The following is an 18356-nucleotide window of genomic DNA, read 5'->3' on the forward strand; positions in this document are numbered from 1 at the left end:
TTTTCCACATAAAGTATCATATCATCTGCAAAGAGTGAGAGTTTGACGTCTTCTTTGCTGATTCGGATGCCTTTTATTTCTTTTTGTTGTCTGATTGCTAAGGCTAGGACTTCTAGTACTATGTTGAGTAGCAGTGGTAATAGTGGACATCCCTGCCGCGTTCCTGACCTTAGGGAAAAGCTCTCAGTTTTTCCCCATTGAGAATGATGTTCGCTGTGGGTTTTTCATAGATGGCTTTTATGATACTGAGGTATGTACCCTCTATCCCTACACTGTGAAGAGTTTTAATCAAAAAGGGATGCTGTACTTTGTCAGATGCTTTTTCTGCATCTATTGAGAGGATCATGTGGTTCTTGTTCTTTCTTTTATTAATGTATTGTATCACATTGATTGATTTGCAGATATTGAACCACCCTTGCAGCCTGGGAATAAATCCCACTTGGTCGTGGTGAATAATCCTTTTAATGTACTGTTGGATCCTATTGGCTAGTATTTTGGTGAGAATTCTTGCATCCATGTTCATCAGGGATATTGGTCTGTAGTTCTCCTTTTTGATGGGGTCTTTGGTTTGAGGATCAAGGTAATGCTGGCCTCATAAAATGAGTTTGGAAGTTTTCCTTCCATTTCTATTTTTTTGAAACAGTTTCAGAAGAATAGGTATTAATTCTTTAAATGTTTGGTAGAATTCCCCTGGGAAATCATCTGGCCCTGGGCTCTTGGTTGTTGGGAGATTTTTGATTACTGCTTCAATTTCCTTAGTGGTTATGGGTCTGTTCAGCTTTTCTGTTTCTTCCTGGTTCAGTTTTGGTAGTTTATACATCTCTAGGAATGCATCCATTTCTTCCAGATTATCTAATTTGCTGATAATATGTTCTTATAATTTTATTTCTTTGGTGTTGGTTGTGATCTCTCTTTCATTCATGATTTTGTTGATTTGGGTCATTTCTCTTTTTTTTTTGATAAGTCTGGCCAGGGGTTTATCAATCTTATTAATTCTTTCAAAGAACCAGCTCCTAGTTTTGTTGATCTGTTCTACTGTTCTTTTGGTTTCTGTTTCATTGATTTCTGCTCTGATATTTATTATTTCTCTTCTCCTGCTGGGTTTTGGCTTTATTGGCTATTCTTTCTCCAGCTCCTTTAGGTGTAGGGTTAGGTTGTGTATTTGAGACCTTTCTTGTTTCTTTCTTTTTTTTTTTTAAAGATTTTATTTATTTATTTGACAGAGAGAGACAGTGAGAGAGGGAACACAAGCAGGGGGACTGGGAGAGGGAGAAGCAGGCTTCCCGCTGAACAGGAGCCTGATGTAGGGCTTGATCCCATGACCCTGGGATCATGACCTGAGCCGAAGGCCGGTCATTAACGAGTGAGCCACCCAGGCACCCCACAGACCTTTCTTGTTTCTTGAGAAAGGCTTGTGTTACTATATGCTTTCCTCTTAGGACTGCCTTTGCTGTATCCCAGAGATTTTGAAGAGTTGTATTTTCATTTTCATTTGTTTCTGTGAATTTTTTTAAATCTTCTTTAATTTCCTGGTTGACCCATTCATTCTTTAGGAAGATGCTCTTTATCCTCCATGTTTTTGAGTTCTTTCCAACTTTCCTCTTGTGATTGAGTTCTAGTTTCAAAGCATTGTGGTCTGAAAATATGCAGGGAATGATCCCAGTCTTTTGGTACCGGTTGAGACCTGATTTGTGACCCAGGATGTGATCTATTCTGGAGAATGTTCCATGTGCACTAGAGAAAAATGTGTATTCTGTTGCTTTGGGATGGAATGTTCTGAATATATCTGTGAAGTCCATCTGGTCCAGTGTGTCATCTGAAGCCTTTATTTCCTTGTTGACCTTTTGCTTACAGTCCATTTCAGTGAGGGGGGGGTGTTAAAGTCCCCTACTATTATTGTATTATTATTGATGTGTTTCTTTGATTTTGTTATTAATTGGTTTATATAATTGGCTGCTCCCATGTTAGGAGCATAGATATTTAAAATTGTTAGATCTTCTTGTTGGATAGACCCCTTAAATATGATGTAGTGTCCTTCCTCATCTCTTATTATAGTCTTTGGTTTAAAATCTAGTTTGTCGGGGCGCCTGGGTGGCTCAGTTGGTTAAGCAACTGCCTTCGGCTCAGGTCATGATCCTGGAGTCCTGGGATCGAGTCCCGCATCGGGCTCCCTGCTCAGCGAGGAGCCTGCTTCTCCCTCTGACCCTCCCCCCTCTCATGTACTCTCTCTCATTCTCGCTCTCTCAAATAAATAAATAAATCTTAAAAAAAAAATAAAATAAAATCTAGTTTGTCTAATATAAGTATTGCCACCCCAGCTTTCTTTTGATGTCCATTAGCATGGTAAATGGTTTTCTGTCCTCTCACTTTAAATCTGGAGGTGTCTTTGGGTCTAAAATGAGTCTCTTACAGAAAGCATATCGATGGGTCTTGGTTTCATACAGTCTAATATCCTGTGTCTTTTGATTGGGGCATTTAACCCATTTACATTCAGGGTAACTATTGAAAGATATGAATTTAGTGCCATTGTATTGCCTGCAAGGTGACTGTTACTGTATATTGTCTGTGTTCCTTTCTGTTCTATGTCACTTTTAGGCCCTCTCTTTGCTTAGAGGACCCCTTTCAATATTTCTTGTAGGGCTGGTTTGGTGTTTGCAAATTCCTTTTGTTTTTGTTTGTCCTGGAAGCTTTTTCTCTCTCCTTCTATTTTCAGTGACAGCCTAGCTGGATATAGTATTCTTCATTCTTGGCTGCCATTCTTGTATGTAGAAACAAGAAAGGTCTCAAATACACAACCTAACCCTACACCTAAAGGAGCTGGAGAAAGAATAGCCAATAAAGCCGAAACCCAGCAGGAGAAGAGAAATAATAAATATCAGAGCAGAAATCAATGAAATAGAAACCAAAAGAACAGTAGAACAAATCAACGAAACTAGGAGCTGGTTCTTTGAAAGAATTAATAAGATTGATAAACCCCTGGCCAGACTTATCAAAAAGAAAAGAGAAATGACCCAAATCAACAAAATCATGAATGAAAGAGAGATCACAACCAACACCAAAGAAATACATATTTTTCTCATTTAGTGCCCTGAATATATCATGCCAGTCCTTTCTGGCCTGCCAGGTCTCTGTGGATAGGTCTGCTGCCAATGTAATGTTTCTACTTGTTGCAGGTTACAGACCTCTTGTCCGAGCTGCTTTCAGGATTTTCTCTTTGTCTCTGAGACTTGTGAGTTTTACTCTTAGATGTCGGGGTGTTGACCTATTTTTATTGATTTTGAGGGAGGTTCTCTGTGCTTCCTGGATTTTGATGCCTGTTTCCTTCCCCAAATTAGGGAAGTTCTCTGCTGTAATTTGCTCCAATATACCTTCTGACCATCTCTCTCTTTCTTCTTCTTCTGGGATCCCAATTATTCTAATGTTGTTTCGCTTTATGGTATCACTTATCTCTTGAATTCTCTCCTCGTGATCCGGTAGTTGTTTATCTCTCTTCTTCTCTGCTTCTTTATTTTCCATCATTTGGTCTTCTATATCACTAATTTCTCTTCTGCCTCCTTTATCCTAGCAGTTAGAGCCTCCATTTTTTATTGCACCTCATTAATAGCCTTTTTGGTTTCGACTTGGTTAGATTTTAGTTCTTTTATTTCTCCAGAAAGGGATTCTCTGGTATCTTCTTTGTTTTTTTCCAGCCCAGCTAGTATCTTTATAATTGTCATTCTGCACTCTAGTTCCGACATCTTACTAATGTCTGTATTGATTAGGTCCCTGGCAGTCGGTACTGCCTCTTGATCTTTTTTTTTTGAGGTGAGTTTTTCCGTCTTGTCATTTTATGTAGAGGAGAATAGATGAATAAGAGAACAAAATGCTAAAAGGGTAACAAAGACCCCAGGAAAATATACACTAAACAAATCAGAAGAGACCCAAAACCAGGGGGGAAAGATAGGGGGATAAAAAAGAATACGATCAGGCTGGTGAATAGAACAGAGCCACACACTAGATTTTGGGTGTATTTTGGTCTGTTAGAAGAAATTGCCTCCCAAAATTTTAAAGAAAGAAAAACGTATATACAAAAATAAGAGTAAATACGATGAAGGGATGGAATAGGACTGTAAAGATGAAAATTAAAAAAGATTTTAAGGGGTGTCTGGGTGGCTCAATTGTTGAGTGTCTGCCTTCGGCTTGGTTCATGATCCCAGGGTCCTGGGATCGAGTCCCACATCGGGCTCCCTGCTCAGCGGGAAGCCTGCTTCTCCCTCTCCCACTCCCCCTGCTTGTGTTCCTGCTCTCGCTATCTCTATCTCTGTGTCAAATAAATAAATAAAATCTTTAAAAAATAAATAAAATAAAAAATAAATATTTTAAATGAGGAATTGATAAGTTGGTTGGAAAAAGAATGAAAAAAATTTAAAAAAACAGAGAATGTAATCAGACGGGAGACTAGGAAAATGTCATACGCTATATTTAGGGTATATTTTGGTCTGTTAGAAGAAACTGTATCCCAAAATTGTAAAGAAAGAAAAACTTACATGTACAAAAAATAAGGTTAAATACAATGAAGGGATAGAATATGACTGTAAAAATGAAAATTAAAGATTTTTAAAAAGGAATTGATAAGGTGTTGTTTGAAAAAGGAAAGAAGAAAAATTCAGCTAAAAAAATAGAAAAAGAAAAATAAAGAAAATTTTCAAAATTAACTTTGAAACCCTAAAGAATCCTGGGGGAAAAGCCATGAATTCTATGTGCTGTATTCCCCTAGCGCTGGGGTTTTGCCGTTCTTGGCTGTTCTTGCTGATCTTCTGGGGGAGGGGCCTGTTGCAGTGATTCTCAAATGTCTTTGCCCCAGGTGGAATTGCCCCGCCCTTGCTAGGGGCCACGCTAAGTAATTTGCTCGGGTTTGTTCTCGGTAGCTTTTGTTTCCTGAAAGCTTTCTGAGAGTGAAAATGGCGGCCTTCCTATCTCTGGCCCCAGAGGAGCTGAGAGCTCAGTGCCCCACTCCTCAGTCAGCCCTCATAGAAAAGCAGTCAGTCACTCCTCTCTCCCGGTCTCTGGCCACACTCCGTGCTCACCCAGCCTGTGACCTAGGGTTTCTGTCTCTGGCACACAACCCCGTTTGGAGTCTCCAAACCCAGCAGATTCCTGCAGTGCGTTCCCATGCCGCACCTCCCAGGGGAGGAAGGGGAGTCTCCCTGGATCTGCCACTTGTTGCGTCCCTGCTGGAGGAGTAGTGGCCCGACTGTGCCGTGGATCGGTTTATGGCCACCCCAACCTGAGAGCCTACTCTTCAGCTCCGTCTTTGCAGCTGATTCCACGCTCCAATACCTGGGAGCTCTGCCACACTCAGGCACCCCCGGTCTTTCTGTGACCCCGAGGGTCCTGTGACCACACTGTCCCAGTGAGAGTTCCTCCAAACCCCCACACCCCCAGCCCCCACCCCCCCGCGTAGCCACTGGGGCGACGTCCCTCAATGGAGCAGACTTCTAAAAGTTCCGATTTTGTGCTCCGTGGCTCTATCACTTGCCGGTAGTGGCTGATGGAGGCTCCCTCCCCCCCCCGCCCCGTCTATCTTCCCGAATATCGCCTCGGATTCACTTCTCTGCATGTCCTACCTTCCAGAAAGTGGTCACTTTTCTGTTCATAGGATTCCTGCTATTTTCTTCCATCTCCTGGGTCCTCTCAAGGGAGCTCTGAGATGTCACAGAGTATCCCAAACTTCACTTGGCTCCCCAGGGGTCCCTGCAGTTGTCTGTGCGTCTGTCCAGAGGAACGTGTATTGTGTTAACTTTGATTCTTTTCAAGGACTTCTGAAAAATAAGTCCGTCTATATTGGGATAACTTTTCTACCCATTTCTTAATATAAATTGGTTTTCTTCCCTTATTTCAGGAAATAGACATAAAGCAAGAGAAGATTGAAAAGGTTCCAAATTATTCTGGGCAAAGGCCTTGCTACTGTGCTGCAGGAAGGTTATATGAGACAGGACCCCAGCATGCATTATTGGATCAAATGCCCTGAGATAGTTTGTATTTGGTGACATTTGAAAGTTATTTTCCAGGGGCGCCTGGGTGGCTCAGTGTGTTAAGTGTCTGACTCTTGATTTCTGCTCTTGTCATGATCTCAGGGTCCTGAGATCAGGTACCGCGTCAGGCCTCTGCTCCTCCCCAGGCTCACATGCACGCGCTCTTTCTCTCTCTTTCATAAATAAATAAAATCTTAAAAAAGAAAGTTACTTTCCAGCATCAATACATAAATGTGATATATTTTTATATTTCATATTCACTGAATTATATAGCAATTTTTCATAGTCCCACCTGTGACTCTTGAATCCAGAATTCAGACAGCATCATTTTATTCTTCATTCCTTAAAAATAATTTTTATAATATGAGAATTCTATTCATAATACATCTCCAGCAGTAACATTCTGACCTTTCTGCTTTGAGAAGCATCCAATCTCTCCTCTATGCCTCTAAATCAGTCTTTTCTAAACCCTTGCTTTACTTCTGTGGAACTTTTAATGCTACCGTATTATCAAAATCAAATCATTCTTTATTCAGCATTTTGAGTAACCCCTATTTGTCAAGGTTGGGTCAGAATCCTCACGGATTTCATAATCTATGTTTATTCCTTACTGCTATTCCCAGACCATCTCTACTCTGATCCAACGCCACCGTTTCAGTTTCTCTTTCCCCATAGAAAATCTCGAATCCAGTTATGCAGTGTATCTTCACATATGCCTGTGCTTTTACACTTGCCACTTTCTCTTTCTCACTATCTCTGTCAAAATAAGGTCCCTCTCAGGTCCCACATCCTCAACCCAAGGTGATTTCTTTGTGTACTGTATTACTTGAACATCTACTGTCCATGCGATTTATTGGCAGTTATCATTTATTGTCTCATCTCATTTGTTTTATTGAAATACTACAGTTAAAGAAGATAGACTAACTCAGAAACAAAACTATTTATACAGTGTCTCTGATAATCTCTTTAAACACCCAGTCATGGAAAGCTCTACTAGTTTTTAGGCTTTCAATTCTACTTGTTAACAAGAGTTAATACATTAGATGTTCATTATATAAACTGAAATCTCTTTGTGACTTTCCTCCCTTTAATGCCATTTGTGCCCTCTAGAGGAACACAGATTAAATGTCTTTTTCTGCTATTCTGACAGCAATTATCATATTATATGGATAAATCTTTTTGGATTAACGTGCCCTTTTATAACCCCACTCTGTCACGTTCCTTTGGATACGCTCTACTTTGACACTGTCTCTTAAATTATAGCATCTAGAATTGAACCTATGACTCCAGTTGTCATCTGTCTACTTAGAGAAAAACAAAACTCTTTAAGTGAAATATAAATTAGCTAAAGTTAGTGGTCTCTTCCAGTCTTGGTTTTCTTCATGTTTTCACATTTTTCCCCACTCTCTCTACTCTCTAGCCTTCCATGCTATTGGGGAAAAACAAAACAAAACAAAACAAAACAAAAAACCTTAAAATGAAATAAGGGAATAGCTTCAATGAGTGAATACATTGGAACAGTTGGGAAAGCAAACCACCGCATTGGATAGAAATGGAGTCAGTATTGGAGGTGCTATTGGTTCAAGATAAATTTGTGAAGTGCCTACTCCATTCCAGGAACTGTTCTTGGCACTTGGGATACATTAGTGAACAAAACATATGAAGATCCTGCTTTCATGGAGCTTATATTCCAGCTATTTTGAAGCAAAGGCTTTAGGCAAAAAGGAAGACAAACAATAATATCAGAGTATATAGGATGCAGAGAGTAACTCATACCAAATAAAAGAAAAAATTGTAAGTGGTTTAGGCACATGCAGTGCAGAAAATTAATATTTGTAAGCTTCTGGCATGCAAAGCCATGAATTAAGACTCTAGAAGGAAAATGATATATTTTAAAAATTAAAGATGGGATATTATTTACAATAGGCAGAGGTGGAAGCAACCCAAATGTCCATCAACTGATGAATGGATAAACAGTGTGGCATATACATACAGTGGAAATTATTCAGCCTTGAGAAAGAAGGAAATTCTGATACATGCTACCACACAGATGAACCTTGAAGACATTATGTTAAGTGACATTAGCCAGACACAATAAGACAAATACTGTGTGATTCCCTTTATGTGAGGTTCCTAGAGTAATCAGATTCATAGAGACAGAAAGTAAATGGTGGTTGCCAAGGGCTGGAGGGGGAGGAAGAATGGGGAGTTCTTTAATAGGTACAGTTTGAGTTTTGTGAGATAGAGTTCTGGAGATTGGTTGCACAACAGTGTGAATATACTTAACACTACTGAATGTACACTTAAAAATGGTTAAAGTGGTCAACTTTATGTTATATGTATTTTACCACAATTAAAAATAAAAAGTTTAAAAATATTTTTAAATTAACAAGCTAATAAATTGAAAAACCAATAAACTCATAGAAACATTAAAAGAAAATTGTAAAGACATAAACCATAAACATAATATAGTTGAGGAAGCAGACCCTTGCATGTGTAGAAGAATAGAAGGACATTTACAGAGCACATGCCTGTTAATATCACTTAAACTGTGAACGTACTGAAAGGAAATGCTGAATAGACAAAAATTAGCAGTCCGGTGAGGAGTCAGGTTTTAAAGGAGAGAAAGCTACAGATTTCAGGTAGAGAGCGTAGCATAAACCTAAGTGAAAACAAGTAGTAACTCAGTGATACAGGATCCTTGGAGGACAATGAAGAAGAAGTCGGTTGAAAATTATAGCTGGTCAGGTATTAAGCCAAAGCACTTAATGTGGTAAGAAACCAGATCAAAGTGAATTAGGAGAGTAGGACATTGTAGAAGGATGGTGAAATCAGAATGGGCTTAAGAATTATATAGACCCAGGGTGTCTGGGTGGCTCAGTTGGTTAAGTGCCTGCCTTCGGCTCTGGTCATGATCCCAGGGTCCCGGGATTGAGCCCTGCATGGGGCTCCTTGCTCAGTAGGCAGTCTGCTTCTCCCTCTCCCTCTGCCTGCCACTCCCCCTGCTTGTGCTCTCTCTCTCTCTCTCCTCTCTCTCTGTCAAATAAATAAAATCTTTAAAAAAATGATGTAGACCCATGATAAAAGGATGGTAGTGACTATGATAGTGAACTTGCAGATACAAAGCCACGGGCTCATTAAAAACTATTCGGAAGAACAAACAAAATGTGAACATTGGTTAGGGAGAGCAAAGAAGTCAAATTACTTAGATGTTGTCAGCCTATGGATCTAGGAATATAGTGCTTTAATTAACATGGAAAAAAATTTATTATGGTAGATGAAAAGTTTTATTTAGTGTTGACATTCTACGTTAAAGATATTTTGGGGTACCTAGAACAGAGATAATAAGACAGTCGGTGGCCAAAGCTTGAAAGATCAGACATTTCAGTCAGGATTGCCCAAGTAGGCTCACCCACAGGCTGGTTTTCACTGAGCTTAGTTAAGGTAGAGTGTCCACCTTACTCTCTGAGTCCCCTCTGTAAGTGAAGTTAGAGAAAATAATAATCAAAAGGATTTTTTCAGGAAATGAGATGGAAGAGTGGGAGAGATATCCCAGTAGTTTACTACTCACTCTGGATAGTTAAATGGTTAAATAATAAGTAAAGGAGGCATCAGAATCAAGGAGGCATCAATAAGAGAATCTAGATTTCAGGTTTATTTTAAAATTGAAGTAGATTAAACTATGCTTACATGTCATGACAGTAATAGATCTAAAGCAACTGACCTTATTCTTACTTTCCTCTGATCTCTCTCCTGATGTTTTCAGGATTATGGAATTTATGAAACATGATTGTGTAATCATTCAATTTTAAATACCCAGTTAGAGGAAGAGGGAAAAATAAACCTTGGTGGCATCCCTTCATTCATACCCCTTTTCTGTCTGTCATTTCTGTTAAAAACACTCACATATTTAGGACTCACTCTTAAATTGTTTACCACCATCATTCCAACACTGATTATATTTCTTTTTTACTAGTGATAGCAGGCTAATATTGTATTGTTATCAAAGGTTCAGGCATTATGAAAAAGATTTTGAGCTCCATTTGCCTTGGATATTTGCATCCTATTTCTAAATGTTCTCAGAAGGGAGAAGGGGACAGAGGAGGGGGTCTTACTGTTTCTTAAAGCTCAAATGACACAGTAGAGTACTTTTAGAGACATCTTGATTCTATTAGAATTTTTAGGTCAAAGGGCAGGTTCAACTGTTATGTACTTTAAAGCACCAGGGATGGATTGAAAAGACCTCTTTAATGACTTAAAGTTGGATTTCTGCTACTACCTACTCATTATGCAAGTAATATGGCATGTTAGTCAAGCAGTAGGGGGCCACTAATCACTTTGAAAGGTTCTGTGTATACATTTTCTTTTCTTTTTTTTAAATGAGGAAAAGACATTAACAGAACAAGGAGAGTAATTTAGCAGGACGAGCATTGCAGTTCTTATTTTGCTCTGGGCTTGTGGCATACATATATTACCTTTCACATTATACGTGCTTGTATTACTCCCTAGGGGCTCATGGGAAATGAAGTCAGAATGTGCTTCACTAGCAAGTCTTCCTTTTCTGTAGATAGTCTTTAGTTAGTAAAGCTCTTAAAGTCAATTATTAATCCCCATCAAGGTTCATTTTCTTTAAAATAGCCATGTTAGACTTAGAATAGCTGACTTCCACGTCTCAAGCAATTGATTCTGATTAAAAAGGAACTATTTCTGGTATTTTTATTTTCTTCTTTTTAGTTTTCTGGATCTTCCAGTTTTTATTCCAGGAGTGCATATTACTTTTATCAGAAAATACCTTTCTTTTTTCAAAGAACCAATTATATTAAGAGTTAAGTGGCTACTAAAATAAGATTTTTTTTGTAATTTGCTTTTTTTTTTCCACTCTGAATTCCATTCCCTCTGAAAAGCAGGGCGTTCTTTAAAATTTTTTAGTTTCAACACTTTCGAGTGCTCTCTGTAAAACTTAACCGCATAAGTTCAACCATACCATATGGTCTTTTCTATCAGATGTATTGAGGGAACAGCAATTTTTCTTATTCCCAAAAATTAGATGGCTGTTACTATTTATTAGCTTTAATATTCTTGCCTATCTTCCAAATTTTAAGAGATTGCTCTCCCCTGTAGTTGTGTATTTCAAATTTACCAAAATTATAGATAAGAGAACAATACTCTCTCTCTTTCCAAAAACAAAAGAAAAACATAAAAGCTAATATATCCATAAAAATAATGACATTAACCAAAGTTTTTATGTTTATATGTGCAGTATGTAATCAACACATTTTATTCTCTTGACTATCAGTTGACCTTGTTAGGCACATACACATGTAGAAATCACTATTAAGAGTATACTTTTAAAATGGAAAAGACAGTGGTATGTTAAGCTGTTAGGGAATTTTTAGAGGTTGAGAGTGATGGGTATGGGGAAGTTTGATTCTGTGCAGTTTGTAGTATATTATCAATGCTCAATAAAAAATAACATAAATGACATAATAAAATTTCTATTTGGATTTTATATAAAAAGAACAAAAGACTTAAAATTATATATCTTAGTAAGAAAGGCATTATTCCAGTGGCTCAGAGTCTAGTACTACATCCTTTATTTTAAAATTTAGAATCTGAATTGTCACCTGTTATATCATATTGCAGTTTGGGAATGTGACATTTTACCCCAGAGATTAACTGTACCACACTAGCTGGCCAGCCATATCATTTATAAAAGAATTTGGAATTCAGTCAAGATGCTTCACCAACACAGAATAATTTTTACTATTTCACATTATGATGCTTTCCTTAAGCACAGAGTGGAACTCAGATCCCATCACCTTTGTATCTTCCATTTTGCAAAGGTGCTCTTTACTTCATCTGATTGGATAGAGTAATTTATCTTTCATTCATCTTCTGTTATTTGCCTGCTGCTAAATGTGTAATTCTGACTATTGGTGCACAGAAGTACTGCAGCACCCTTATTGAGAAAACACATTTCTCATTCCAGCTTTGTCAGTCTTTGAGCTTCCCCAAAGGGAACAGATGACGGCAATGAGCAGGAAATTGTGCATAGCGAGACCAACTTGAACTCCTTCACCTTTAAGCTCATTTCACCACTTAACATATTTTTTTCAAGTGGTCATTAGATATATTTAGACTATTGCTATCCCTTTGCTGTTGACTAAAGCTTCATGGGATAAGCCGTCTGCCGTTTTTTAGAATTATATAGAGTGTGGGGACAGTGGAAAATTACACTGGGGTCAATGAGAATCTTCTTCCCTTCCAACAACAAAGACTGGTTAAACAAATCCTCATTTCCATGATGTAAGCTGATCTCTCTCCTCCATTTGTTAGTACTGCTTGTACAGAGTTCTCCAGAACTACCCATCCAGAAAACAGAAAATCCTTGTCAGAATATGCAAAAGATAGTCTTCCAGTTTGTGGCTAAACTAAAACTCTTCCAGATGACTGCTATTGAAGCATAATTATCTTAACAAAAGACAGAAGCAAGGTTAAACTTGGGCAGTTCATTCTCAGATTCAGCATTTCCTCAGGTCAAAAGCTCAGGCCACTTAAATAGTTCCTGTAAATCAAATCTGCGTTCTTACACATGACTTAAATAATAGATGAGCTATTGAGGAATGCATTTTTGCCGAGGAGACTAATTGTTCACCAACTTCGTTCAGATTATTTTGTAAATTTCTCGTGTTCACCCCTCTTCTAAATCCCACCTTCTTTTCCTTCTGGATGTGAACCAAAAAGTAGTTAGCTAAACCACAAGGAATCTGTAAGGTTCAAGTTATTGTTTCAAAGTGCACAAATCATTGCCAAATAAAGCCACGACTGGAAACTTATTTGCATTGATGAGAGAAAGAATTGTAGATGTTTAGAATGCCCCGAGAACAGGTGGCTGATTTTCTAAATCCTATTTCCTAATGTTTACAATTTGTTACACACTCTATACGTAAGAATGTTTTCAGTTTCAGTAATGCCTCAATTTGCCTGGCAGGTACAGAATGCTTATCAAAAGAATGAATTAAATGGGTAAAATGTGTGGGTGATAGTTTTATTCTTAGTTTTAAAAAGTCATTAATTTTGTTTACTTTTTGAGTCTAACTATAAATCGGAACTCTTTATTAAGATGTCAGTATAACACATGATAAAGACATTTAGAGTCAGAGAAACCTGAGTGGGATTCCATCTGCACCATTTACTTCAAATGTGAGCTTGGGCAAGCTATATAAACTCTCTGAGCCTTGGTTTCATCACCCTTAAAATGGGGGTGATAATAGTAACTTCAAAGGATTGTTTTGAGGATAAATGAAAGTCCTGGAATTCTCTTTATTTTGTAGGCAAGAAGCTCTTCTGGCTGCCATTAGTGAAAAAGATGCCAACATAGCTCTTTTGGAGCTTTCATCCTCTAAGAAAAAGACCCAAGAGGAAGTGGCTGCACTGAAGCGGGAGAAGGATCGTCTGGTGCAGCAGCTCAAGCAGCAGGTATAATGAAATGCCAGGGAGGGCCCATGGTGGAGGGGCAGTAAGACCAGCTCTCACGCCATTCTCTACCTTTGTCTTTGCCAGCTTATATTTTAAGGTCTCGCGTCTCATATTAGACGTCTGATCTTTTTATCTAGCTAGGTTGTTTGTTTTTTTCCCCCAGAGGGAGAGAGGGGAGGCAAGGGACAGACAGAATCCTAAGCAGGCTCCACACCCAGCACAGAGGCCTTTGCAGGGCTCAGTCTCACAACCCTGCAATCACAACCTGAGCCAAAATCAAAGAGTTCCATTGCTTAGCCAACTGAGCCACCCAGGCGCGCCTCTAGTTAGTTTTCATTAGCAGGGACTTTAATCTTCTTCACAAATCTTCTGGCTATATCTCGGAATTAGAGTGTTCTTGGTAAAAGCACTGGTTTAGAAGATGTTACAAGACCCCTATGAGAGGGTTTTTTAACATAGCTGAATGAAATTAGCAAAATTCTGCCCGCTTAAAATGAAAAAGGCTTATTTTTTACATCCAACCAAAGTCCTACTATAGAAGGCACTAAGTATATTTTTACTTAAACAATTTCTAGCTACTCAGAGGTGAGTAAGCTTTGAAGGTAAGAGCAAAGTTTTGCCCTTTTCTTATTCCAACCTAATCCCTCCCCAAATTTAATGCTTAATATTTATGTAAGACCTGTGAAAATAAAAGCTAAACATTTCCCTTTTGTTAATGGTTGGACAACAGTGTAAATGTACTTAATGGACACTTAAAAATGATTAAAATGATAAATTTTATGTTATATATGTCTTATGACAATTTTAAAACTTGGGGGAAAAAATCTTTGCGAATGAAGAGAAAGCTGAATTTTAAAATCTAAGTCCCCTTCTTTATCTTAATGCTCTTCACTGACCATTCCTATACTATTTGCAGTGTCCGCAAGTCCTGTCTTCTGGTATCATCTGCAGTCTCAGTAACATTTTCTGTGCATTGTGTCTGCCTGGATTTGCTCTTCTACCTGAAGTAATAAGACTGGGAAAGAGTTTTTCAAGTGAAGGAATTTCTTCTTTTCTACTCTGGGGGATCAGTCATCAATTGATAGCATTTTTAACATAATATTTAATGTTCCAATTAACAAGAATCAATATTTAAGCAATAAAGATATTTCTGTTTGTAGACCAATATTAAAACTGCTTAGAAATAGATTTTATGTTTATTTATGTGGCCAACCACATAAATACCAAAAGATGTCCCTTTTCTATAGGATAGGTCGATGACCAGTAAAAAAATAATCCTTTGCTCATTTATAAGCAGAAGGATCTTTTCCAGTGTCCTAAAATATTTTGCCACAGGAAGAAGACATCATCTAGTATTTGGATACCTGTTAAGTAAAACAGGAAGAATGTGCTTAATATTAAAGACATCTGCCCAGTAGTTCAAAACTGAAATTTGGCTTATCGAAGCTGATAATATGAGTTGAATAGTGGTTGCAGTGGCCTGGGAAGGTGGGGAAGATGGGGAGGTGTTGGTCAAAGAGTACGAAGTTTCAGTTATGCAAGATGAATAAGTTCTGGGGATCTAATATACATCATGGTGACTATAGTTAATATCCTATTGTATATTTGAGATTTGCAAAGAGTAGATTTTAAGTGTTCTTAAAAAAGGTAACTGTGAAGTAATAGAAATGTCAATTAGCTTTATTGTGATAGTGATTTCATGATGTATACATATATTAAAACATCACATTGTATACCTTAAATATATACAGTTTATATTTGTCAGTTGTATAACTGCTGTGGGGGAGGTGCTGATACATGAAAAAGGAGGGTACTGTTGAAGAAGCGTTCACTAGTTTGTGGGTGTGTATATTTAGCAATATCAGTTCTCCTAAGTAGTTAGGCCTAAATATATAGACGTAAGATTTAAGTGGTTCCTGGTCCCTCTACTTTCAGGCACCAAACAGAATAAAATGTCTAGCAGACTAGAGTACTGTATCTCATTCATAGTGGCTTTTGATTACTTCGTTCTCAAGGCTATTTGTTTTCAATAGGTGAAAGTTAAGGATATTTATTAATCTATGAACTCATAATCTTAAAAAAGAGCAGCTTAATGTCTTTCCATCCCACTATATGCCCTGAATATTCTGTAGTGATGTGATCTATGTAAGGAGAAAGATAAATGTAGTTCTTGGGAGTCCTTCCAACAGTGTTTTTTGTCTGCTTTCCATGTAAAGTTTCACATTCCTGCCCTCTCAGAGTGTCTCGGATGCTGTGAGCAAGAAGGAACTGGTCTTGCCAAAGATATTTGATTCTTTAATTTTTTCTAAGTGTGTGTACTAACTTTTAGACAAGAAAGAGGCCTTTTGGAAAGAGGATATGGCATCAATATTGTTTTAATTTAAAGCTTCTAGTCCTTGAATTGCTGGAATGTGCCTCAGTCTAAAGGCTATTTCCTACCAAGGAGGCAGTCAGCGTTGACCAGGCTTTCCAGTAAGTGGAGCTGCCACTGCCTGATGGGCTCTTGGCATTCATGTGCAGTTCCTAGTGTTTGAAAGAGGTGAAGCAACAAGGGGTTTACAGATTTGGGGGTCACCCGCTTAAATGGGCCCAATTTGCATACCCACCCCAGGGCAGCTTGTCTCCTTGACTCATTCATGGCAAAGCAGCAGTTGGAGAGGCTGCATCAGAGGAAGAGGCTGGAGCCAATGAAAAAACTGAAAAATAAAGGTTGTCTAACAAACTCCAGATGTGCTATGGTGGGTGCCAACCAGTGTGTTCGGATTATAAGTCATGAAGAAGCCCCCGCTGTGATTGTCAAGCACCCACGCTGGATTTAATGTAAACTCACATGGAACCCTGGAAAGCTTGAACACAGTCTGTTTAGCCACAGCAGCTGTCACAAGATGGCCTTTCTCTCAGCATTATTTTCTTCTTTTCGCCTCGGGGATTTTACAACCTCATATTGTATTTGCTGTTACTGTGAAGTCTGGCTCTGCCCCCGTGTGCTCTATACAGAATGTGTCATGGGCAGATTGGGCTTTTCAAGACAAGCTGCATGGTTTGGTTTGGTTTGGTTTTTTTCCTGTTTTTTAAAGGTCAACTATAACATTAGAAGAGGAAAGGCTACAAACTTAAACTGATTTGGTTCAAATCTAGACAATCTCATTTACAGCTATGATTGTAGAATCCTCTGCATTAGGATGAAATGTCAGACAATATATTCCTTTGTTCCAGCATGGTCTAGGCATGAGGGATAGAAAGAGACAGTACTTGCCTTAAAAAAGAAGCTCACAGTATAGTGCTTAAAATACTAGTTGTTCTAAACATTTGGCAAAACCATTCTGTAGAAGGGAGCCTTCCCATCTTTTCCTGCTGACAACCTAAGCAAATCATCCCTGCATTACATGATTTATTTGCCCATTCATTTCAGATTCTTTGAGTATCTACTGTGTGTCAAATATTGTATTCATGGAAAATGAATGTCTCTCTTCCTAGTTAACAGCCTGGCAGCTAATCAGACCTAGGTTGTACCTCTAGCTGTCTCTTTTACCAGTTAGACACATTATTTCTCTGAGATTCATGTTCCTCACCTGTAACATTTGGATAATGTTACCTACCTCACACCCACAGCACTTAAGCTCCCACTGCTGTTCCCTCTCAGAGATCTCTGTTTCACAGTGAGCATTGTGCTATGGGTGATACAGGCTACCTTGAGAAAAGGGGGGACTTCAACAGCTATGGCTCTCATTCAGTCATCTATAATAACTGTTGAATTTTCAATAGGACTATAGTATTTTTCTTAAGATTTTATTTTTAAGTGATCTCTATTCTAAGTCTACAACCCTGAGACCAAGAGTCACATGCTACCGACTGAGCCAGTCAGGCGGCCCTCAATATGACTGTAGTATTTAGAATTCTACAACTAGACATTGTGTTCTACTCCTGTGAGGAAGAACATATTTCTCAGAGCAATTAGGAGAATAAGTGGTACACTTTATCCTTCTTTTTTCTTCCTGTTTTTTTTTAATGATACAACTATAAGATAGCCGTTTTCAAAAATAATTTTAATATGTTTTTCTTAAGTCTTACATTTTCATCATCGAAGAGCATTGTTAAAATGCCCACCTGCCTGAAATTGTCAGCACTAGAACATTATAACTCCAAGCATGCGTTCTGTCTCACTCACTCTCTAGTTCTGTGACTTTCCACTTGCATACATGCCTCTTCTATCCCTGACTCGTATGACTTTGCAGAAATATGTGAAAATAGAATAACTACAAAAATGGCTACCACTTATCCGTTGACTATAATATGCTGGGCACAGTTGCTTTGTATACATCATATCTAATCCTCAACACAGTTCTGTATATATATATATATATATATATATCTTTATTATGTAGATGAACCACCTGAGACCCCAAAAGATTAAATTTCTTGGGTAAACTTCCACAAGGACTAAGTGGTGGGACGAGAGCTGGTTCTCTTCTTACTCCTACCATCTTCTGTGGAAATTCCAGACAGTTGGTAATTAGAAAAGTTGTAGTGGAATTAGAATAATACAAACAGTGCAGGGGCACCCGGGTGGCCCGATCAGTTAAGCATCTGCCTTAGGCTCAGATCATGATTCCGGGGTCCTGGGATCGAGCCCCGAGTCAGGCTCCCTGTAGAACAGGGAGCCTGCTTCTCCCTCTCCCTCTGCCACTCCCCCTGCTTATACTCCGTTGCACTCTGTCAAATAAAGAAAATCTTTTTTTTTATTAAAAAAAATAATAATACAAACAATGCTATTTCAAGTCTTTATGGCACTCATTTGTTCTCCGGAGATATAGGAAAGGGTATTTATTTATATTCCAAATGCTCCCCTCTCTGCCTCCGAAG

At 38.4% G+C, this 18356-nt stretch overlaps 1 protein-coding gene across 3 annotated transcripts in view; it reads left to right on the forward strand.

Annotated features, from left to right (window-relative positions):
* The window catches only part of ERC1 (ELKS/RAB6-interacting/CAST family member 1), a 511631-nt gene that overhangs the window by 362989 nt on the left and 130286 nt on the right, over positions 1-18356 (forward strand). For all 3 annotated transcript variants that reach the window (XM_044914971.1, XM_044914972.1, XM_044914973.1), the window contains one exon: positions 13349-13493. In XM_044914971.1, the coding sequence (XP_044770906.1) occupies positions 13349-13493 (145 nt within the window). The remainder of the gene's footprint in view (positions 1-13348; positions 13494-18356) is intronic.

Source organism: Neomonachus schauinslandi, chromosome 5 (assembly GCF_002201575.2).
Source record: "Neomonachus schauinslandi chromosome 5, ASM220157v2, whole genome shotgun sequence".
NCBI lineage: Eukaryota > Metazoa > Chordata > Mammalia > Carnivora > Phocidae > Neomonachus > Neomonachus schauinslandi.